The sequence below is a fragment of the Pseudophryne corroboree genome, chromosome 4, assembly GCF_028390025.1.
Source record: "Pseudophryne corroboree isolate aPseCor3 chromosome 4, aPseCor3.hap2, whole genome shotgun sequence".
NCBI classification, from domain to species: domain Eukaryota; kingdom Metazoa; phylum Chordata; class Amphibia; order Anura; family Myobatrachidae; genus Pseudophryne; species Pseudophryne corroboree.
The window spans coordinates 69,457,012-69,482,963 of record NC_086447.1 but is presented as its reverse complement, the minus strand read 5'-3'; the positions used below and the strand labels follow the sequence as shown (position 1 = coordinate 69,482,963).

At 49.5% G+C, this 25,952-nt stretch overlaps 1 protein-coding gene across 1 annotated transcript in view; it reads left to right on the top strand.

Moving 5' to 3' along the window:
• Nucleotides 1-25,952, top strand: part of LOC134911113 (allurin-like) — a 151,009-nt gene that overhangs the window by 101,270 nt on the left and 23,787 nt on the right. The window contains exon 5 of the mRNA XM_063919484.1: nucleotides 9,944-10,034. Within this exon, the coding sequence (XP_063775554.1) occupies nucleotides 9,944-10,034 (91 nt within the window). The remainder of the gene's footprint in view (nucleotides 1-9,943; nucleotides 10,035-25,952) is intronic.

The window sequence follows — 25,952 nt, the reverse complement described above, 5'->3', positions numbered from 1 at the left end:
TGTAGAAAATGGAGAAAACGTCCCAACTGAAATTCTTCCGTAGGAACCTTCTTGGATTCATGCCAAGACACGTATTTTCTCCAAAGACGGTGGTAATGTTTAGACGTTACACCTTTCCTGGCCTGAATAAGAGTGGGGATGACTTCCTTGGGAATACCCTTTCGGGCTAGGATCCGGCGTTCAACCTCCAGGCCGTCAAACGAAGTCGTGGTAAGTCTTGGAACACGCACGGCCCCTGCTGTAACAGATCCTCTCGTAGAGGAAGGGGCCAGGGATCTCCTATGAGTAATTCCTGAAGATCTGGATACCAAGCCCTCCTTGGCCAGTCTAGAACAATGAGGATCGGTTTGAAACTTTGTTCTTCTTATGATCTTTATCACTTTTGGAACGAGTGGAAGCGGAGGAAACACATACACCGACTGAAACACCCACGGTGTCCACTGCTATTGCTTGAGGGTCTCTCGATCTGGAACAATATCTCTGATGTTTTTTGTTGAGGCGAGACGCCATCATGTCTATTTGAGGAATTCCCCAAAGACTTGTCACTTCTGCAAAGACCTCTTGATGAAGACCCCACTCTCCTGGATGGAGATCGTGTCTGCTGAGGAAGTCTGCTTCCCAGTTGTCCACTCCTGGAATGAAGATCGCTGACAGAGCGCTTGTATGCCTTTCCGCCCAGCGGAGAACCTTTATGGCCTATGCCATTGCCGCTCTGCTCTTTGTTCCGTCCTGGCGGTTTATGTACGCTACTGCTGTTACATTGTCCGACTGAATCAAGACGGGCCGATAGTGAAGAAGATGTTCTGCTTGCAGAAAGCCATTGTAAATGGCCCTTAGCTCCAGAACGTTTATGTGTAGACAAATTTCCTGGCTTGACCATCTTCCCTGGAAGCTTACCCCCTGTGTGACTGCTCCCCAGCCTCGGAGACTCGCATCTGTGGTCACTAAGATCCAGTCCTGGATCCCGAACCTGCGTCCCTCTAGGAGGTGAGAGCTGTACAGCCACCACAGGAGTGAGATTCTGGTCTTGGAAGACAGGATTATTCTTCGGTGCATGTGCAGATGGGACACGGACCACTTGTCCAACAGGTCCCACTGAAACACTCTGGCATGGAATCTGCCAAACTGAATGGCCTCGTAGGCCGCCACCATCTTCCCCAGCAACCGAGTGCATTGATGGATCGATACTCTCGCTGGCTTCAGAATTTGTTTGATCAGGTTCTGAATTTCCAGCGCCTTTTCTACTGGAAGAAAAACTCTCTGTAAGTCTGTGTCCAGAATCATTCCCATAAACGACAGCCGTCTCGTCGGAACCAACTGTGATTTTGGAAAGTTCAGGAGCCAACCATGTTGCTGCAGAATTGTCAGGGAGAGCGTAATGTTCTGCAGTAATTGGTCCTTGGTTCTCGCCTTTATCAGGAGATCGTCCAAGTACGGGATAATTGTGACTCCTTGCTTGCACAGGAGAACCATCATTTCGGCCATTACTTTGGTGAAAATCCTCGGAGCCGTGGACAGACCAAACGGCAATGTCTGAAATTGGTAATGACAATCCTGAACTGCAAACCTCAGGTAAGCCTGATGTGGAGGATAAATGGGAACATGTAAGTAGGCATCATATATATCTGCAAATATATTATGTCAGGCTTACAAATTAATTGGCTGATAAATATATGCAGTCCTTATATATATATGACTTATGAAATTATGAAGTTAAGATTCCTTAAAGAGAGTTCAAGCTTGAATATTACCGCTCTTTTTATATGATTCTTTATTTACAGGCAGATCAAATCGTACAGAATAAGATATACACAGTAGTGATATATATACTAATTATAATTATATTAAGCTATGCTATGTTTCCTTCGTTACATAACATAAAACAACATGACATAAGTTTCACAAACAGTTTCAATTATTATCATATTTATACTTGCAAGTTAAAGATTGCCATCCCAAGAATCATTCCTTCTGCATGTTCTCCATGACTTCTCCTCCTGACTGACTTCCTTCCTTCTCCTTCTTCTTCTCCCTCTCCCTCTTCCTTCTAACTCCTAACTACAAGTCTGGTCCTTTTATCTCATATTTTACCAATTCAAACTATCATATTCTCATAGTTTCCAATGGAATAGGTAATTATAGGTTTGTCAGATTCCAAGGTGTAATAAAACAAACATTGAACTGGGCTGTCGTGTCCTGTTCACGGAGGCATGGTGTCATAAAAGTGTGGTGTCCACACTGCCTTAAGCAAGTATAGTATTGTAAAATCTGGAATGTCTTTTCATCCAAAGTTCTGTTGTATTGACAAGTTTTCCTGGGGTCGGTTACACAATGTTTTATCAATGGATGTGATCTCTTTTCATAGTAGTTAATTTATACTCCCTAGCTTTTAACCTTCACTGGACAATAGACAAACCAGTAGATTCTGATCTACTGTAAGCACACCTGTGAATTCCAATGACCAACAGAGCTCTGTCACATACCTATTATCATTTATGGCCTAATACCTTTTCTCTACAATGACTCTTGATCTTACTGTAACCTCTCTGGCCTTATTTATGACTAGAGCAGAATAAACCTGTTCCCTACACTATTTTTTACCATCTTGCTGTAAAACACAAATATACAGTATATCTATATAAACACATACACAAACCTAATCTCTTAAATCAGCTAAACATTACCTCATACATTCAAACTTATTTCATATCTATTCCTTACTATATATATCCAGTATACTGTCCACTATGGTAACATCGCCTATTTATAATGAATTATATTTTGATTCAGACAATATCCATTGCCCTAATATTATACTAAGTGCAGACAATTACCTATAAGGCAACAGCCGCCACCATCTTCCCCAGCAACCGAGTGCATTGATGGATCGATACTCTCGCTGGCTTCAGAATTTGTTTGATCAGGTTCTGAATTTCCAGCGCCTTTTCTACTGGAAGAAAAACTCTCTGTAAGTCTGTGTCCAGAATCATTCCCATAAACGACAGCCGTCTCGTCGGAACCAACTGTGATTTTGGAAAGTTCAGGAGCCAACCATGTTGCTGCAGAATTGTCAGGGAGAGCGTAATGTTCTGCAGTAATTGGTCCTTGGTTCTCGCCTTTATCAGGAGATCGTCCAAGTACGGGATAATTGTGACTCCTTGCTTGCACAGGAGAACCATCATTTCGGCCATTACTTTGGTGAAAATCCTCGGAGCCGTGGACAGACCAAACGGCAATGTCTGAAATTGGTAATGACAATCCTGAACTGCAAACCTCAGGTAAGCCTGATGTGGAGGATAAATGGGAACATGTAAGTAGGCATCCTTTATGTCCACTGATACCATAAAATCCCCCTCCTCCAGACTGGAGATCACTGCCCGGAGAGATTCCATCTTGAATTTGAATTTTTTTAGGTAGAAATTGAGGGATTTGAGGTTCAGGATTGGTCTGACCGAGCCATCTGGCTTCGGGACCACGAACAGGCTCGAATAAAAGCCTTCTCCCTGTTGCGATAAGGGAACCCTGACAATGACTTGATTGTGACACAATTTTTGTATTGCGGCGCATACCACCTCCCTGTCCAGAAGAGAAGCTGGTAAGGCCGATTTGAAAAAAAGGTGAGGGGGAACGTCTTGACACTCCAGTTTGTACCCCTAGGACACTATTTCTAAAACCCATGGGTCCAGGGCCGAACGATGCCCAGAATTGACTGAAGAGTTTGAGATTAGAGATGTGCACTTGAAATTTTTCGGGTTTTGTGTTTTGGTTTTGGGTTCGGTTCCGCGGCCGTGTTTTGGGTTCGACCGCGTTTTGGCAAAACCTCACCGAATTTTTTTTGTCGGATTCGGGTGTGTTTTGGATTCGGGTGTTTTTTTTTCAAAAAACACTAAAAAACAGCTTAAATCATAGAATTTGGGGGTCATTTTGATCCCAAAGTATTATTAACCTCAAAAACCATAATTTCCACTCATTTTCAGTCTATTCTGAATACCTCACACCTCACAATATTATTTTTAGTCCTAAAATTTGCACCGAGGTCGCTGGATGACTAAGCTAAGCGACCCTAGTGGCCGACACAAACACCTGGCCCATCTAGGAGTGGCACTGCAGTGTCACGCAGGATGTCCCTTCCAAAAAACCCTCCCCAAACAGCACATGACGCAAAGAAAAAAAGAGGCGCAATGAGGTAGCTGTGTGAGTAAGATAAGCGACCCTAGTGGCCGACACAAACACCGGGCCCATCTAGGAGTGGCACTGCAGTGTCACGCAGGATGGCCCTTCCAAAAAACCCTCCCCAAACAGCACATGACGCAAAGAAAAAAAGAGGCGCAATGAGGTAGCTGTGTGAGTAAGATAAGCGACCCTAGTGGCCGACACAAACACCGGGCCCATCTAGGAGTGGCACTGCAGTGTCACGCAGGATGTCCCTTCCAAAAAAACCTCCCCAAACAGCACATGACGCAAAGAAAAATTAAAGAAAAAAGAGGTGCAAGATGGAATTGTCCTTGGGCCCTCCCACCCACCCTTATGTTGTATAAACAGGACATGCACACTTTAACCAACCCATCATTTCAGTGACAGGGTCTGCCACACGACTGTGACTGAAATGACGGGTTGGTTTGAACCCCCACCAAAAAAGAAGCAATTAATCTCTCCTTGCACAAACTGGCTCTACAGAGGCAAGATGTCCACCTCATCATCATCCTCCGATATATCACCGTGTACATCCCCCTCCTCACAGATTATCAATTCGTCCCCACTGGAATCCACCATCTCAGATCCATGTGTACTTTGTGGAGGCAATTGCTGCTGGTCAATGTCTCCACGGAGGAATTGATTATAATTCATTTTAATGAACATCATCTTCTCCACATTTTCTGGAAGTAACCATGTACGCCGATTGCTGACAAGGTGAGCGGCGGCACTAAACACTCTTTCGGAGTACACACTTGTGGGAGGGCAACTTAGGTAGAATAAAGCCAGTTTGTGCAAGGGCCTCCAAATTGCCTCTTTTTCCTGCCAGTATAAGTACGGACTGTGTGACGTGCCTACTTGGATGCGGTCACTCATATAATCCTCCACCATTCTTTCAATGGGGAGAGAATCATATGCAGTGACAGTAGACGACATGTCCGTAATCGTTGACAGGTCCTTCAGTCCGGACCAGATGTCAGCATCAGCAGTCGCTCCAGACTGCCCTGCATCACCGCCAGCGGGTGGGCTCGGAATTCTGAGCCTTTTCCTCGCACCCCCAGTTGTGGGAGAATGTGAAGGAGGAGATGTTGACAGGTCGCGTTCCGCTTGACTTGACAATTTTCTCACCAGCAGGTCTTTGAACCCCAGCAGACTTGTGTCTGCCGGAAAGAGAGATCCAAGGTAGGTTTTAAATCTAGGATCGAGCACGGTGGCCAAAATGTAGTGCTCTGATTTCAACAGATTGACCACCCGTGAATCCTTGTTAAGCGAATTAAGGGCTCCATCCACAAGTCCCACATGCCTAGCGGAATCGCTCCGTGTTAGCTCCTCCTTCAATGTCTCCAGCTTCTTCTGCAAAAGCCTGATGAGGGGAATGACCTGACTCAGGCTGGCAGTGTCTGAACTGACTTCACGTGTGGCAAGTTCAAAGGGCAGCAGAACCTTGCACAACGTTGAAATCATTCTCCACTGCGCTTGAGACAGGTGCATTCCACCTCCTATATCGTGCTGAATTGTATAGGCTTGAATGGCCTTTTGCTGCTCCTCCAACCTCTGAAGCATATATAGGGTTGAATTCCACCTCGTTACCACTTCTTGCTTCAGATGATGGCAGGGCAGGTTCAGGCGTTTTTGGTGTTGCTCCAGTCTTCTGTACGTGGTGCCTGTACGCCGAAAGTGTCCCGCAATTCTTCTGGCCACCGACAGCATCTCTTGCACGCCCCTGTCGTTTTTTAAAAAATTCTGTACCACCAAATTCAAGGTATGTGCAAAACATGGAACGTGCTGGAATTTGCCCAGATTTAATGCACACACAATATTGCTGGCGTTGTCCGATGCCACAAATCCACAGGAGAGTCCAATTGGGGTAAGCCATTCCGCGATGATCTTCCTCAGTTGCCGTAAGAGGTTTTCAGCTGTGTGCGTATTCTGGAAACCGGTGATACAAAGCGTAGCCTGCCTAGGAAAGAGTTGGCGTTTGCGAGATGCTGCTACTGGTGCCGCCGCTGCTGTTCTTTCGGCGGGAGTCCATACATCTACCCAGTGGGCTGTCACAGTCATATAGTCCTGACCCTGCCCTGTGGGAGAAGCGAAACGCATCAGAAGCTTTGGTTTTGGACCCCTGCTTGAATTGGACCCGTACTTCATATCAGCTTTTATCCATCATTTGCTGCTGGAAACTATTGCCGGGAGGAGATAAGCCGCTCAGCGGTGCCTGTATACGGCACGTAGAGGTGTGGATCCAGGGAGCATAGTAGTCGTGCAAGACTCTTCAGAGCAGGCGCCAGCATAAGTGCCGGTTTCCCTACAGCCAGAAACCACCTTGGTAATTACTGGGATCCTCGTCCTGCTGACTTCACCAGCTCAAGCCTCACGTAAGATTCCGTTGGGAGCAGCTCTCACACAGACAAATGTGCTGTATCGGATGGTTACTTTTATAAAGGAACTATGATATAAAGTAACTATTTACGGATACTGAATCAATGTACGGGTTCCACTGGCAGCTGTTACTAGTTATTTACTGACTTTTATTTATGGACTGAGATATATGTTTACAGAGATAGTCCATACACTTCTGTGCACAGATTATGCTTAAGTCCACCTCCTTATAGTGTAGAATAAATATATACAGTATTTACTACTCTTATTCAAAGATTTTTATGGTATTAAGACTGGTCTTGTTTTATATTGTGTTATTTCTTCATTTATAAGTAAAATTTTATTATACTAAATTAATAGAAGATTTGGTATTATTGTCAGCCATATCATATATTTAGTATAGCACAAGAGAGTAATAACTTGAGTTTTTGTGATCATTATTGTCAACACTTGAGTCAGTGTCCGTGTCGGTATCCGTGTCTGCCAGCTGGGCAAATGAACGTTTTTGTGACCCCGAGAGGGTCTGAACTTGAAACAACACATCCTCTACGGATTTCTTCCATGCCTGGTTCTGAGACTCAGATTTATCCAATCTCTTATTTATCAGAGCCACATTAGCATTCAAAGCACTTAACACATTCACCCAATCAGGTTTCGGCGGTGCCGACAGGGTCACTCCCACAGCCGTTTGTGTCCCTAACATAGTCTCCTCCTGGGAAGAGCACTCCGCCTCAGACATGTCGACACACGTGCATGCAACACACGCAAACACACTGGGCCTATAGGGGACAGACCCACAGTAAAGCCTGTCAGGGAGACACAGAGGGAGTTATTGCCAGCTCACACCCCAGCACCCAATCCCGGTCTGAAACACCTCAAAAAATGTCCCAGACCTGCAGCGCTTTTATAATATACATATAATGCACTAAAATCACTGTGCCCCCCCGTTTTGCACCCTGTTACTTGTACAGCAGTGTGAGGAAGGACCAGCGTCTCTGCAGCCTTGTGAAGAGAAATGGCGCCGGGCTGTGTGCTGTGAGGGCTAAGCTCCGCCCCCGTAATGGCGCGCTTCAGACCCGCTCTTTTTTTTTTTAAAAATTATACTGGCGGGGGTCCGGACAGTGCCCTGGCACGTAGTCCGCTCTTGTCAGTGGTTATTGAGGCTAGATATGCTGCCCAGGGTGCCCCCCCCCCCCCACGCGCCCTGCACCCTGCAGTGCCACTGTGTAGTGGGATCAAGGCGCGCAGCGCGATCGCTGTGCGGTACCTCAAAGCCGTCACTGAAGTCTTCTGATCTTCTTCTACTCACCTGTCTTCTGACTTCTGGCTCTGCAAGGGGGGTGACAGCGGGCTCTGGGAACGAGCATCTAGGCGTACCTAGCGATCAGACCCTCAGGAGCTAATGGTGTCCTGTAGCCAAAGAAGCAGAGCCTTTAAACTCACAGAAGTAGGTCTGACTTCTCTCCCCTCAGTCCCACGAAGCAGAGAGCCTGTAGCCAGCAGGTCTCCCTGAAAATAAAAAACCTAACATAAAGTCTTTTCAGAGAAACTCAGTAGAGCTCCTCAGAGTGCATCCAGTCTGCCTGAGCACAATTCTAAACTGGAGTCTGGAGGAGGGGCATAGAGGGAGGAGCCAGTTCACACCCCTTTGAAAGTCTTAAAGTGCCCATATCTCCTGCGGATCCCGTCTATACCCCATGGTTCTTGAAGTCACCCCAGCATCCTCTAGGACGTATGAGAAAATAGAATATTGTTTTTTTTTTGTAGGAGAACTACAAGTCCCAGCAAGCCTTCCCCGCAAACTGGTACTTGGAGAACCACAAGTACCAGCATGCGGGGAAAGAACGGGCCCGCTGGTACCTGTAGTTCTACTACAAAAAAATACCCCCCAAAAAAACAGTAGACACACACTGTGAAAGTAAAATTTTAATTACACACACTTACACACTCACATACTTACATCCAACGCTGCGATTCACGTCCACTTGTCCATGTAGAATCCACGGTTTATCTGTAAAAATAAAATTATACTTACAAACAATCCGGTGTAGATCTGTCCTGTTCTTTCTCAACGTAATCCAGGGACTTGTTAACACAAACAAACAGAAAAACCCGAGCCACGCAACTAAAGGGGTTCCATGTTTACACATGAAACCCGAATGTCGGGACCCCCCGTGACTTCTGTCCGTGAAGGTCCCAGCAGCCAATCAGGGAGCGCCACGTCATGGCGCTCTCCTGATTGGCTGTGCGCTCCTGCCCTGTCAATCAGGAGGAGCGCACTGGTTGGAATGTAGCTTAGCGCAGCTCCATTGTAACCAATGATGGGAACTTTGCTGTCTGCGGTAGACTGCAAAGCTAATTGGGGTCGCTTTTGTGTATACAGCTGCTCTGTATACTTTTATAGTATGCAAATTATAAATGTTACGTAAATGCTGATTGGTTGCCATGGGCAACTTCTCCACTGGCTCACTTTTCCACCTTTATCACTGCTTAGTACATGCCTCCCTTAACTCTGCAGCAAGAGTGGGTGCGCCGCAGAGCTCGGTTGGAAGAGCAGCGGTCACACTTGGATCCCGCTGTGAACCACACAGGCCTCTGGGAGTTACGCTCCTGGTACAAGGACATAATAACAATTATTTATTAATGACAGTAATACTCTACTTTGCACTGGCCCCGTCTACGTGCTTAGACAGTGATACCTACTGTACTTTATACTGGAGCGGCAGATGTAGAGATACTTCATATTGCCATCAAAGTAATAAGTATTATAGCAATATATAGTGAATTTAACCCATTTGACACTGTTTTCTACTTAATAATTAAATATTATGAAGACTGTAACACAATAAGGATTCAGATGTGGTTGGAGTTGCTTTTACTGCAGCAGCGATAGCACTAACACGGTAATGCAGCAGGGGGTGCCACGCCTCCTGCAGCATTACCGATCTGAACTGCGTCCAAAGATGCAATATCGGATCATCTGCAACACCACTGGCTGGCTGTGTGAACCATGGAGTCACACAAGGTGGTTGCTGTAGCAACAACAAAGAGTCCGGTAACTCGGACAGAGATCCTGGCCTCGCCATAACACCCCCACTCCCCACCCCCGCAAACTGCTGCAACATGCCTTTGTTTTGCGAAAAGAAGGCCTTCGCCGCCCCCTCTCCGCCCCCAAATGCCATCTTCACTGACAGTCTGATGTGTGCTGCATCGCAGACCTGTATTGCATATGCGCAGGTGCCGCTACTACAACCGGATCTGAATCAGCCCAATATGTTCTGTGTATATTACCAAGATAATATTATTTACATTTCTATAATGACATTATTATTATTATTATCATTTTATTATTTCTTTATTTTAAAATAAGAATTGGAACGATGACGCTGCAAGAAACGCACAGGATGTTGCAAGTTCCTGCACAGGATATCACAGTCACCCATCGAAAAGAACTATAAAAAGTGAGTAGAAACGAGGCTTACAGTAGCATTACCGCTCTGGAACCCAGAGACCTCTTCATCGCCTGCGTTTCTGTGTGGAGTCTGTATGTGCGCCCTCTGTTTGTGTCTGCTTCCTCACACTGTCCATAGAAGCATTCATAGGTTATCTGGCCTAGGACTCAGTTGGCTTCTTATCTGTTTTTGTCCTGGGTTAGGAACATTAGATTGTAAGCTCCATAGGCAGGGACAGATGTGAATGAATAAAGCTAATTGTGCTGTGGAAGATGTTGGAATTAAATAAACACAATACTAATATTTGTCAACATGGGAGACATCTGAGAGTAATAAGAAGGGAATCAAATTGTGCAGGAAGATAAATCATCCACAATTGTGAGCTAAATGTGCATACAGTATGTACTAGAAGTGTTGAAAGTGTAGCGTAATGTATTTCCATTGCAGTTCCTGTGTTGGCCACTGTTGGCCGCTGTCATGCATTGTTTTATATGCTGGTGCTCATGCTTTTATTTATGTATTTATTACTTATTATGTTTCTTATATGGTGTAGCATATTCCGTTGAGCTTTACAATTGGAACAACAGTAATAGAACAAAACTGGGTAAAAACATAGAGATAGGAAGGCCCTGCTCGCAAGTTACACTCTATAGGGAAATAGGCACTGATACACAAGGATAGGTGCTACCTATTGCATAAGGGTCCGGCCAGATTGCAAAGGTTCTTAATGGGCTGTGTGATATGGCCACACAGGAATGTTGGCCAAGGGTCAGGAGGATGTGAAAGTGAAGAAAGAGAAAATATGTGAGGTTATGTGTGGACTGTACAGAGAGGATGTAAACCTCAAACGAACGGAGAACGGAGAAAACATTTAGGTGCTGTAAGGGTGGAAGTTATCTACTGCCCTCCCATGCCGTCACTTCTTGGTCCTGATCACAAAGGGAACATACTGTAGACACAACCATTGAAGGTTACAGTATGTGGGTGGGTCTGAAATTTGATAGGCTTGTCTGAAGAGGTGAGCTTTCAGGGAACGGTTGAATGGTTTGAAGACTAGAGGTGAGTCTTGTTGGCCATGGGAGGGCATTCCACAGAGTGGGGGGTAGCCTGGAAAAAGACCTGTCATTTTGAGTGGGAGCAAGTAATGCGTGTGTATGAGAGACGCAGATCTTGTGCAGAGCAGAGAGGTCAGACAGGGAGATATTATGAGATGAGTGAAGAGATGTATGTTGGACAAGTTTGGTTATGTAAGTAAAAGTATTTTATATTGAATTAACACAAGCAGCCAATGGAGGGACTGACAGAGCGGATCCGCAGATGCTAATATGGTTATTCAGATTGTGCAGTTTCCCTTGTGTCTATCACACACTATTTTAAGACTCTCGCATATTGCATCTAGAAACATTACACTTCTTTTACTAATCCCAATCTGAGTGCTAGTTGAACCCGCCTTCTTCTTCCAGACTATTAAAGGCAGGACACTGGTATAGAGACTGGTAGAAACTAATGCAGACTATTCTTTACTGTTGTGCACTGAAGGTGCCAGGTGGATGTTAATACAACAGTGAAGGCATGTAGTGCGTTGCACAGCGCTCCATTTAAAAAAATTCTGAGCCCAAAAGTACGTTAATATTAATTCCATCATGTCCCCATTTTTCCATCACCACTCTTGGTATGACATCATATAGGCCACAGCTTGTAGTTTGTCATGGCATTGTATTTGCCATATTATTAGGTTGATGTAAAGGGGTGTGGTGCGGTTTGACTGTGTCAGCAGAATCCACGTGACTGCGGCCCGTTTTTTTTTTTTTTTTTTTTGGGGGGGGGATATAGCCAGAGGCGTAACTAGAGTAGGGCGAGTGGGGCACGTGCCCTGGGTGCCTTGGCAGGCCCAGCAGAGGGGGGCACCGCCAGCGGCCAGGGCATCATGCCCCACTCGCCCCCGTCACTCCGCAATGTGAGGGGAGGAGAGCACAGCATCTCTCCCTCTCCGCAATGTCCTCACCGCCGCTGCCAGCAGCAGCAGCCGCGCTGCGTGTGTCCGGTCTCCAGCGGCATTAGCCAATCAGAGCTTGCGGACCGGCCCCTGATTGGCTGCCAGTCCGCGAGCTCTGATTGGCTAGCGAACCGGCGCTACATAGCCGCCGCCGGAGATCTGGAGCGTTGAGGGGCAGGAGAGGTGCTCTCCTCCCCTCACATAGCACAGCCACAAGGGAACGGGAAGAAAGTGGTTAGTGACCCGGGGGGGCATGCAACTGGCACTCTGGGGCATGTATCTGGGACTGTGGGGCACTGTATCTGGCACTGTGGGGCATGTATCTTGCACTGTGGGGCATGTATCTTGCACTGTGGGGCATGTATCTGGCACTGTGGGCATGTATCTGGCACTGTGGGGCACTGTAACTGGCACTGTGGGGCATGTATCTGGCACTGTGGGGCATGTATCTGGCACTGTGGGGCAATGTAACTTCCACTGTGGGGCAATGTAACTGGCACTGTGGGGCATGTATCTGGCACTCTGGGGCTTGTATCTGGCACTGTGGGGCATGTATCTGGCACTGTGGGGCAATGTATCTGGCACTGTGGGCATGTATCTGGCACTGTGGGGCACTGTAACTGGCACTGTGGGGCATGTATCTGGCACTGTGGGGCATGTATCTGGCACTGTGGGGCAATGTAACTTCCACTGTGGGGCTATGTAACTGGCACTGTGGGGCATGTATCTGGCACTGTGGGGCATGTATCTGGCACTGTGGGGCAATGTATCTGGCACTGTGGGCATGTATCTGGCACTGTGGGGCACTGTAACTGGCACTGTGGGGCATGTATCTGGCACTGTGGGGCATGTATCTGGCACTGTGGGGCAATGTAACTTCCACTGTGGGGCAATGTAACTGGCACTGTGGGGCATGTATCTGGCACTGTGGGGCATGTATCTGGCACTGTGGGGCAATGTATCTGGCACTGTGGGGCAATGTAACTGGCACTGTGGGGCATGTATCTGTCACTGTGTATCTGGCACTGTGGGGCACTGTGTATCTGGCACTGTGGGGCACTGTGTATCTGGCACTGTGGGGCACTGTGTATCTGGCACTGTGGGGCACTGTGTATCTGGCACTGTGTAAAAAGGGGACTCTGCATGCGTACTGTGCAAAAATTTAATGAAGGTGTGCTGAGAGACGACACAGGGGGTAGGTGATAGTCATGTTGGCACGCCCCATTTTCAGTGGCCACCCTCCTTCTGGTGCGTGGCCATGTCCATTTTTCGACGCGCACACATACTTCTTTTGGTGTTTTTTTTTTTTGCCACTCTTCATCTTGCCTTGGTCTCCACAAACCCTAGTTACGCCTCTGGATATAGCAAACCTAAGCAACTGAGGCAATAGGTGCATAGCCATGTAACTGCAATCAACCGCGGGTTCTCATTAGCATGGCAGCACATGTCGGAAAACTGGATGGGTTTGATCTTGAAGTGGACACCTGGATGCTCTGCATTAGAATGCTGGAACAGTTCTTTGTGGCGGCTGATGTAGCTGAGCAGAAAAGAGTGGCAGTCTTGTTGAGTGCTCAGGGGAAAAGCTTATGGCCTTCTACGCAGTTTGGTTACCCCTGAGAACAGGGGCGTTTCTAGAGAGGAGGAGGCCCTTATGCAGGCTCCGGCTGGGCCCCCTCCTTTTTAGCTGGCAGCACTGTGTAGACTCTGGCCACTAGGGTCCCTAGCGGCCATATCCTTCCTAGCTGTGGCCACAATTTGTAAGGTCACACACGCGCACAATGTCCTGTGCACATGCGCAGACCACCTGTATGTGGCCGCGTGGCTTCATCCAGGCCTGAATGAGGGCCTAAGTCTAGTATCCTGCATAGTTTTTTTCTAGTCAATATCCAGTCAGTTAGCTGGTCCCAGTCTGGTATCATGTGTTGTCGGTTCCAGGCCGACATCCAGTCAGTCGTCTAGTCCCAGTCCGTCATCCAGTTCAGTCTGGTCTCCAGTGTATATCAGCACCCGTACTAGGAATTATAGTCAAATGATCCGCGTGTCAGGTGGAACGAAGCCCAAACCTCTTTGCAGACCCTGGTGAACACCACCAAGTGTGTGTAATTGTGGGCCCCATAGCAACACTTTGAAGGGGCCCCTTTCCCAATGCTTCTAGATAAACACCTCTCCACAGCAGTTGTTAAGTTTATGCCCAATAATAGTACCCTACTACATTTTCTAAACCATAGTAGTGCCTTAGTTAACGTTATGGCCCATAGTAGGGCTGCCAGTACACATTATACATCACTTGAGTGCCTCTACTTCATATTGTGCAGCATTACTGTGGCCCAGTTCATATTATGTAACATTATAGTATCTTCCACTTCATTATATACCACAATACAATCGGCAGGGGCATAAGTAGATATATTGTAGGCCCCAAGGTAAAAGTTTTAAGGGACTCCTACAGTATGTAACACCCAATGGTGAAAAATGTATATAACACATGTAACTGTGACAGGAAAGGTGGTCCCTCTCAGCTCTGGGCCCCATAGCAGCTGCACTCCCTGCACCTATGGTAGCTACACCCTGTATATAACACATGTAACTGTGACAGGGAAGGTGGCCCCTCTCAGCTCTGGGCCCCATAGCAGCTGCACTGCCTGCACCTATGGTAGCTACACCCTGTATATAACACATGTAACTGACAGGGAAGGTGGCCTCTCTCAGCTCTGGGCCCCATAGCAGCTGCACTCCCTGCACCTATGGTAGCTACACCCTGTATATAACACATGAAACTGACAGGGAACGTGGCCCCTCTCAGCTCTGGGCTCCATAGCAGCTGCACTCTCTGCACCTATGGTAGCTACACCCTGTATATAACACATGTAACTGTGACAGGGAAGGGGGCCCCTCTCAGCTCTGGGCCCCATAGCAGCTGCACTCCCTGCACCTATGGTAGCTACACCCTGTATATAACACATGTAACTGTGACAGGGAAGGTGGCCTCTCTCAGCTCTGGGCTCCATAGCAGCTGCACTCCCTGCACCTATGGTAGCTACAACCTGTATATAACACATGTAACTGACAGGGAAGGTGGCCTCTCTCAGCTCTGGGCCCCATAGCAGCTGCACTCCCTGCACCTATGGTAGCTACACCCTGTATATAACACATGAAACTGACAGGGAACGTGGCCCCTCTCAGCTCTGGGCTCCATAGCAGCTGCACTCTCTGCACCTATGGTAGCTACACCCTGTATATAACACATGTAACTGTGACAGGGAAGGGGGCCCCTCTCTGCTCTGGGCCCCATAGCAGCTGCACTCCCTGCACCTATGGTAGCTACACCCTGTATATAACACATGTAACTGGGACAGGGAACGTGGCCCCTCTCAGCTCTGGGCCCCATAGAAGCTGCACTCCCTGCACCTATGGAAGATACACCCTGTATATAACACATGTAACTGTAACAGGGAAGGTGGCCCCTCTCCGCTCTGGGCCCCATAGCAGCTGCACTCCCTGTACCTATGGTAGCTACACCCTGTATATAACACATGTAACTGTGACAGGGAAGGTGACTCCTCTCAGCTCTGGGCACCATAGCAGCTGGACTCCCTGCACCTATGGTAGCTACACCCTGTATATAACACATGTAACTGTGACAGGGAAGGTGGCCCCTCCCAGCTATGGGCCCCATAGCAGCTGCACTCCCTGCACCTATGGTAGCTACACCCTGTATATAACACATGTAACTGTGACAGGGAAGGCGGCCCCTCCGAGCTCTGGGCCCCATAGCAGCTGCACTCCCTGCACCTATGGTAGCTACACCCTGTATATAACACATGTAACTGTGACAGGGAAGGTTGCCCCTCTTAGCTTTAGGCCCCATAGCAGCTGCACTCCCTGCACCTATGGTAGCTACACCCTGTATATAATACATGTAACTGTGACAGGGAAGGTGGCCCTTCTCAGCTCTGGCCCCATAGCAGCTGCACTCCCTGCACCTATGGTAGCTACACCCTGTATATAACTCATGTAACTGTGACAGGTAAGGTGGCCCCTCTCAGCTCTGGGTCCCATAGCAGCTGCACTCCCTGCACCTATGGTAGCTACACCCTTGTATATAACACATATAACTGTGGGTGGCCCCTCTCTGCTCTGGGCCCCATAACAGTTGCATTCCCTGCACCTATGGTAGCTACACCCTTGTATATAACACATGTAACTGTGACAAGGAAGGTGGCCCCGCTCAGCTCTGGGCCCCATAGCAGCTGCACTCCCTGCACGCACCTATGATAGCTACACCCTGTATATAACACATGTAACTGTGACAGGGAAGGAGGTCCTCTCAGCTCTGGGTCCCATAGCAGCTGCACTCCCTGCACCTATGGTAGCTACACCCTGTATATAACACATGTAACTGTGACAGGGAAGGTGGCCCCTCTCAGTTCTGGGCCCCATAGTAGCTTCACTCCCTGCACCTATGGTAGCTACACCTGGTAATAATAACACATGTAACTGTGACAGGAAGCTGGCCCCTCTCAGCTCTGGGCCCCATAGCAGCGGCACTCCCTGCACCTATGGTAGCTACACCCTGTATATAACACATGTAACTGTGACAGGGAAGGTGGCCCCTCCCAGCTCTGGGCCCCATAGCAGCTGCACTCCCTGCACCTATGGTAGCTACACCCTGTATATAACACATGTAACTGTGACAGGGAAGGTGGCCACTCTCAGCTCTGGCCCCATAGCAGCTGCACTCCCTGCACCTATGGTAGCTACACCCTGTATATAACTCATGTAACTGTGACAGGTAAGGTGGCCCCTCTCAGCTCTGGGTCCCATAGCAGCTGCACTCCCTGCACTTATGGTAGCTACACCCTGTATATAACACATGCAACTGTGACAGGGAAGGTGGCCTCTCTCAGCTCTGGGCCCCATAGCAGCTGCACTCCTTGCACCTATGGTAGCTACACCTTGTATATAACACATATAACTGTGGGTGGCCCCTCTCTGCTCTGGGCCCCATAGCAGTTGCATTCCCTGCACCTATGGTAGCTACACCCTTGTATATAACACATGTAACTGTGACAAGGAAGGTGGCCCCGCTCAGCTCTGGGCCCCATAGCAGCTGCACTCCCTGCACGCACCTAAGATAGCTACACCCTGTATATAACACAAGTAACTGTGACATGGAAGGTGGGCCTTCTCAGCTCTGAGCCCCATAGCAGCTGCACTCCCTGCACCTATGGTAGCTACACCCTGTATATAACACATGTAACTGTGACAGGGAAGGTGGACCCTCTCAGCTCTGGGCCCCATAGAAGCTGCACTCTCTGCACCTATGGTAACTACACCCCTGTACAGAACACATGTAACTGTGACAGGGAAGGTGGCCCCTCTCAGCTCTGGGCCCCATAGCAGCTGCACTCCCTGAACCTATGCTAGCTACACCCTGTATATAACACATGTAACTGTGACAGGGAAGGTGGCCCCTCCCAGCTCTGGGCCCCATAGCAGCTGCACTCCCTGCACCTATGGTAGCTACACCCTGTATATAACACATGTAACTGTGACAGGGAAGGTGGCCCCTCCCAGCTCTGAGCCCCATAGCAGCTGCACTCCCTGCACCTATGGTAGCTACACCCTGTATATAACACATGTAACTGTGACAGGGAAGGTTGCCCCTCTTAGCTTTAGGCCCCATAGCAGCTGCACTCCCTGCACCTATGGTAGCTACACCCTGTATATAATACATGTATCTGTGACAGGGAAGGTGGTCCCTCTCAGCTCTGGCCCCATAGCAGCTGCACTCCCTGCACCTATGGTAGCTACACCCTGTATATAACTCATGTAACTGTGACAGGGAAGGTGGCCCCTCTCAGCTCTGGGTCCCATAGCAGCTGCACTCCCTGCACTTATGGTAGCTACACCCTGTATATAACACATGTAACTGTGACAGGGAAGGTGGCCTCTCTCAGCTCTGGGCCCCATAGCAGCTGCACTCCTTGCACCTATGGTAGCTACACCCTGTATATAACACATATAACTGTGGGTGGCCCCTCTCTGCTCTGGGCCCCATAGCAGTTGCATTCCCTGCACCTATGGTAGCTACACCCTTGTATATAACACATGTAACTGTGACAAGGAAGGTGGCCCCGCTCAGCTCTGGGCCCCATAGCAGCTGCACTCCCTGCACGCACCTATGATAGCTACACCCTGTATATAACACATGTAACTGTGACCTGGAAGGTGGGCCTTCTCAGCTCTGAGCCCCATAGCAGCTGCACTGCCTGCACCTATGGTAGCTACACCCTGTATATAACACATGTAACTGTGACAGGGAAGGTGGCCCCTCTCAGCTCTGGGCTCCATAGCAGCTGGACTCCCTGCACCTATGGTAACTACGTCCCTGTATATAACACATGTAACTGTGACAGGGAAGGTGGCCCCTCTCAGCTCTGGTCCCCATAGCAGCTGCAGTCCCTGCACCTATGCTAGCTACACCCTGTATATAACACATGTAACTGTGACAGGGAAGATGGCCCCTCTCAGCTCTGGGCCCCATAGCAGCTGCACTCCCTGCACCTATGGTAGCTACACCCCTGTATATAACACATGTAACTGTGACAGGGAAGGTGGCCCCTCTCAGCTCTGGGCTCCATAGCAGCTGTACTCCCTGCACCTATGGTAGCTATACCCTTGTATATAACACATGTAACTGTGACAGGGAAGGTGGCCCCTCTCAGCTCTGGGCCCCATAGTAGCTGCAGTCCCTGCACCTATGGTAGCTACACCCCTGTATATAACACATGTAACTGTTACAGGGAAGGAGGTCCTCTCAGCTCTGGGTCCCATAGCAGCTGCACTCCCTGCACCTATGGTAGCTACACCCTGTATATAACACATGTAACTGTGACAGGGAAGGTGGCCCCTCTCAGTTCTGGGCCCCATAGTAGCTTCACTCCCTGCACCTATGGTAGCTACACCTGGTAATAATAACACATGTAACTGTGACAGGAAGCTGGCCCCTCTCAGCTTTGGGCCCCATAGCAGCGGCACTCCCTGCACCTATGGTAGCTACACCCTGTATATAACACATGTAACTGTGACAGGGAAGGTGGCGCCCCTCAGCTCTGGGCCCCATAGCAGCTGCACTCCCTGAACCTATGCTAGCTACACCCTGTATATAACACATGTAACTGTGACAGGGAAGGTGGCTCCTCTCAGCTCTGGGCCCCATAGCAGCTGCACTCTCTGCACCTATGGTAACTACACCCCTGTACAGAACACATGTAACTGTGACAGGGAAGGTGGCCCCTCTCAGCTCTGGGCCCCATAGCAGCTGCACTCCCTGAACCTATGCTAGCTACACCCTGTATATAACACATGTAACTGTGACAGGGAAGGTGGCTCCTCTCAGCTCTGGGCCCCATAGCAGCGGCACTCTCTGCACCTATGGTAGCTACACCCTGTATATAACACATGTAACTGTGACAGGAAGGTGGCCCCTCTCAGCTCTGGGCCCCATCGCAGCTGCACTCCCTGCACCTTTGGTAGCTACACCCCTGTATATAACACATGTAACTGTACAGTGAAGGGTGCCCCTCTCAGCTTAGGGCCCCATAGCAGCAGCACTCCCTGCACCTATGGTAGCTACACCTTGTATATAACACATGACACTGTGACAGGGAAGGTGGCCCCTCTCAGCTCTGGTCCCCATAGCAGCTGCACTCCCTGCACCTATGGTAGCTATACCCTTGTATATAACACATGTAACTGTGACAGGGAAGGTGGCCCCTCTCAGCTCTGGGCCCCATAGCAGCTGCACTCCCTGCACCTATGGTAGCTACACCTTGTATATAACACATGTAACTGTGACAGGGAAGGTGGCCCCTCTCAGCTCTGGGCCCCATAGCAGCTGCACTCCCTGCACCTATGGTAGCTACACCCTGTATATGACACATGTAACTGTGACATGGAAGGTGGCTCCTCTCAGCCCTGGGCTCCATAGCAGCTGCACTCCCTGCACCTATGGTAGCTATACCCTTGTATGTAACACATGTAACTGTGACAGGGAAGGTGGCCCCTCTCAGCTCTGGGCTCCATAGCAGCTGCACTCCCTGCACCTATGGTAGCTACACCCTGGTAATAATAACACATGTAACTGTGACAGGAAGGTGGCCCCTCTCAGCTCTGGGCCCCATAGCAGCTGCACTCCCTGCACCTTTGGCAGCTACACCCTGTATATAACACATGTAACTGTGACAGGGAAGGTGGCCCCTCTCAGCTCTGGGCCCCATAGCAGCAGGACTCCATGCACCTATGGCATCTACACCCTGTATATAACACATGTAACTGTGACAGGGAAGGTGGCGCCTCTCAGCTCTGGGCCCCATAGCAGCTGCACTCCCTGCACCTATGGTAGCTACACCCTGTATATAACACATGTAACTTGACAGGGAAGGCTGCCCCTCTTAGCTTTAGGCCCCATAGCAGCTGCACTCCCTGCACCTATGGTAGCTACACCCTGGTAATAATATAACACATGTAACTGTGACAGGGAAGGTGGCCCCTCTCAGCTCTGGTCCCCATAGCAGCTGCACTCTCAGCACCTATGGTAGCTACACCCTGTATATAACACATGTAACTGTGACAGGGAAGGTGGCCCCTCTCAACTCTGGGCCCCATAGCAGCGGCACTCCATGCACCTATGGCAGCTACACCCTGTATATAACACATGTAACTGTGACAGGGAAGGTGGCCCCTCTCAGCTCTGGGCCCCATAGCAGCTGCACTCCCTCCACCTATGGTAGCTACACCCTGTATATAACACATGTAACTGTGACAGGGAAGGTGGCCCCTCTCAGCTCTGGGCCCCCTAGCAGCTGCACTCCCTGCACCTATGGTAGCTACACCCTCTATATAACACATGTAACTGTGACAGGGAAGGTGGCCCCTCTCCGCTCTTGGTCCCATAGCAGCTGCACTCCCTGCACCTATGGTAGCTACACCCTGTATATAACACATGTAACTGTGACAGGGAAGGTGGTCCCTCTCAGCTCTGGGTCCCATAGCAGCTGCACTCCCTGCACCTATGGTAGCTACACCCTGTATATAACACATGTAACTGTGACAGGGAAGGTGGGCCCCTCTCACCTCTGGACCCCATAGCAGCTGCATTCCCTGCACCTATGGTAGCTACACCCTTGTATATAACACATGTAACTGTGACAGGGAAGGCGGGCCCCTCTCAGCTCTGGGCGCCATAGCAGCTGCACTCCCTGCACCTATGGTAGCTACACCCCTGTATATAACACATGTAACTGTGACAGGCAGAGCCGGATTAAGGGGGGGGGGGCCGGGGCATACGTACCCCGGGCCCCCCTTTCCAAAAGGGCCCCCTGCTACTCCGCAGATCGGATCTCTCTTCCGATCCGATCTGCGGTGCTGTGCTCCCCGGCTCCCTTAGAACAGATTGACATGCGGACGAGCATCCGCATGTCAATCTGCGGTCTCCTCTCCCTCCCTGCTGTGTTGGAGGGACACGGAGCGCATCTCGCGTCTCTCCTGTGTCCCTCCCTGGCTCTCCCCCGGCTGGTCTAAGGAAGTGCCGTTCGTGAGCTCTGATTGGCTCATGAACCAGCACTTCCTTTAATAGACCAGCCGGGGGAGAGCCAGGAGGGACACAGGAGAGACGCGCGATGCGCTCCGTGTCCCTCCAACACATGGGGGGGGGGGGGAGCAGGCACTTGGGGCATATACCTGGCACTGTGGGGGGCAGATCTGGCACTGGGGGCATATACCTGGCACTGTGGGGGGCAGATCTGGCATTGGGGGCATATACCTGGCACTGTGGGGGGGAAGATCTGGCACTGGGGGCATATACCTGGCACTGTGGGGGGCAGATCTGGCACTGGGGGCATATACCTGGCACTGTGGGGGGGGGGGAGATCTGGCACTGGGGGCATATACCTGGCACTGTGGGGGGCAGATCTGGCACTGGGGGCATATACCTGGCACTGTGGGGGGCAGAGCTGGCACTGGGGGCATATACCTGGCACTGTGTGGGGTAGATCTGGCACTGGGGGCATATACCTGGCACTGTGGGGGGCAGATCTGGCACTGGGGGCATATACCTGGCACTGTAGGGGCAGATCTGGCACAGGGGGCATATACCTGGCACTGTGGGGGGAAGATCTGGCACTGGAGGCATATACCTGCACTGTGGGGGAATATCTGGCACTGGGGGCATATACCTGGCACTGTGGGGGAATATTTGGCACTGGGGGGAGCAGGCACTGAGGGGGCATATGTGGCACTGGGGGGGGGATATATGTGGCACTGGGGGCATGTACCTGGCACTGTGGGGGAATATCTGGCACTAGGGGCATATACCTGGCACTGTAGGGGAATATCTGGCACTGGGGGCATATGTGGCACTGGGAGCATGGCCCTAGCAACAAGCACTACCCCCTAGCAACGAGCTTGACACCCAGTGCATGAAACCCCTGGCAACGAGCATGACACCCTGAGCATGAAAACCCCTGGCACCGTGCATGAAACCAAGAGCATGAAACCCCTGGCAACGAGCAGGTAACTTAAAAGTAATTAGAAGCCTTACTGTAGAACTTAATGTGTAATGGGCATTACGGTGTGTGGCATAATGTATCACGGACATTGCGGTGTGTGTCATAATGTATCAGGAATTACGGTGTGTTGTATACTATATCACGGGCATTGTGGTATGTGGTATAATGTCTCAGGATCATTGTGGTGTGTGTCATACTGTGTCACAGACATTGTATGTGCTATAATGTATCAGGGGCATTGCAGTGTGTAGCATAATGTATAACGGGCATTGCGATTCCTGTCATAATGTGTCACAGGCATTACGGTGTGTGGCATAATGTGTCTGGGGCATTACAGTGTGTGCATATTGTGTCATGTGCATTATTGTGTGTGGAATAATGTCTAAGGGCCATTGCAGTATGTGGAATAATGTATACTGGGCATTACTATAAGGAGGAAAAATGACAAATAATGTAAGGGTCATGAATCAGGATTATTCTTCTTTCCTGTGGTGGCCAACGTATGGGCGTGCTGGTTGCAAAACTGGGGTATAAGGTATTCTGTTCCTGCAATGCCACACCCTCCACGCAAAGCCACGCCCATTTCGACAAAGCCACACACCCTTTTTGCCGGCGCGCGCCTGAGGCGTGCACATTTTTCTACCTTTGCTAGTGCCAATTACAGGGGGTATGGGGGGGGGCGCTGAAGGATTTTTTGGCTTGGGGGAGAAAAATTTCTAGTTACGCCACTGGGCTCAGCTGTCCAATAATGTATCAATGAAACAGCCTGCATGCCCAGCCAATGACTGAGCGGCAGGCTGCTTCATTCATACTTTATTGGACAGCTGAGCCGTCGCTCAGCTCAGCTGTCCTGTCTGTGCGCCCGCTGCTGCAGTGAGGATGGGATCCGGGGAGCACAGCACCGCAGATCGGATCGGAAGAGAGATCCGATCTGCGGTGTGGCAGGGGGTGTGCTGCTTGGGGAGGCAAATATATATATATATGTGTGTGTGTATATATATATATATATATGTATATGTGTGTGTGTGTATATATATATATATATATATATATTTTCTGCCTTCTCTATTAGGGGCCCCACTCACTTAAGTGCCCCGGGCCCCCCATGGTCTTAATCCGGCTCTGGTGACAGGGAAGGTGGTCCCTCTCAGCTCTGCGTCCCATAGCAGCTGCACTCCCTCCACCTATGGTAGCTGCGCCCTTGTAACCATTCAAGAATCTTGACACAGTTATTCCAATTCTAAGGAAAATGGGGGTAATTCAGACCTGCTTGTAGATGTGCAAAAAAACGCACATCTACGATCATTTTCTCTGGCATGCCGGGTCCTGCCTCCCCCCCTCCTCCCGGGCAGCAATGCTTTCACGTGGTTCAAGTAACCCCCTGCCTACGCAGCAAAGGCAGACAACTACCTGCCATGTTCTGGGTCACAGAGGCTGTGTGTGATGTCACGCAGCCGCCACGACTCGCCCCAGCAACGGTCCAGACACGCCTGCACTGTCCAGACTGCGCCCCTTAAATGGAGCATGGATGCCAACAAAACGTGGCGTCACCGCCCCATTCCCGCACCCCTCCAGGTCTTAAACTGCGTTCTGAAGAGAAAGCAGCTTAGGACCTTGCACACGCGCATACCGGCATACACACATACACACATGTGCAAAAATCGATGCATAGCGATTTTTGCACACTTGCGACAGGGTCTGATTTAGGCCCGTGGCTCAGTGTGGGAAGGCTAGGTCACTGTAAATACAGTGTTACAAACAGAACAATACCCCTTATCATGGATAAGAGAATATCTTTGCAAACCTTGCAGGAAGGCAAAAATTCTGCAAAATTGACCTTGCAGATGCCTTTCTAAAAATGGTAATAGAGCGCAACTCTAAAGCACTGCTAATGACCTACACGCACCAGGGAAGGCATCACCAGAAGTGGTCAGTGTTTGGCATGGCATCTGCTCCTGCACTCTGGAAATGTTTTATGGCCCATGTGTTGCAAGGAATTCTGGGTACTCAGTATTATCTGGATGACATTATTATGTCAGGTGCATGGAGTTTATGCAAAACTTGGCACTTGTCTAATAGCATCTGTAACAATATGGGCTGCTGTGGGTGAAATGAGACAAATGCAAGTTCTTCACGGCCTCAATTACATATTGTATGCATGCTATCAGTGCACAAGGGCTACAATGTGGACGCAGGGCAAAGTGGATGCAGTTTTAAAGGATCCACCATCCAAGGATGCTTCCCAATCACATTCCTTGTTGCCCCCGATATTAACAAGATAAGACACCGCTAGACCACCAGGGACAGTGTGTCAACAGTTCATCATGTCGACATATCATCCCTGCCAACATGGTCACTAAATGCTGAGAGGTAGGAGAGTTGGTACACTCTGTAAGGACCCAGGAATGCAGGGAAGATGTAACCACACCCCCTATGATACCACTAGTATGCCCTTTTGATGTACGCACCATAGTTACAAATACTAGTGGGTGGAGCCACCTTCAGCGGCCACACCTCCCAGCATGTGGGCATGCCATAGTCCTACATCTGGACTTAAGGGACAGCCAAAGTAGATCTGGTAATATGTCACAATGCTGGTCATTTCAGCCTCACAGCAAAATAGGCCACACAAATGAGCTGTAAAGTGTATAAAGATTGCTGAAATAAAATTTGTGGAGCCTTTTCATCCTATAGGTAACACAGAGGAACCGTAGAGGAACACTGATTTGACATTTCAGTATGTCTCACATACTGTATAGAACTCGAAGGTTATAGTGACAAGCATAGGTGCCGGAATGGGGGGCAAGGGCGCAGCTCGCCCTTCCCAGCATGCGAGAGCTGCAGGTGTACAGGAGCAGAGGAGTAATGTGCGGTCAAGTCAAAGAGCGGACATAACATCCTCTCTGCAGTGCTCCCTGGTGGTCCCAGTGGCCTTAAAATTAAGATGGTGCTGCTCTTGCTGCGGTCCCATGCTATTCCTCTCCCCATCACAGTCTTAGGGGGTCATTTACTAAGCAGTGATAAGAGCGGAGAAGTGAGCCAGTGGAGAAGTTGCCCATGGCAACCAATCAGCACTGAAGTAACATCTATAATTTGCATACTATAGACTGATACAGAGCTGCTGATTGGTTGATGGGGCCACTTCTCCACTGGCTCACTTCTCCACCTTTATCACTGCTTAGTAAATGTCCCCCTTTGTCCCTGGTACTCCCTGCCTATTCCTCCATGGTGCTGCCTCCTCCTCACCGCGGTGGCTCCGCCCAATGACACCTCACAGAAGGCACCACAATTCTACCTCAGAGATCCACGGGCGCAAAATGAGATTATAGTTTGCCCCCAATCTAAAAACATTCTAACGCC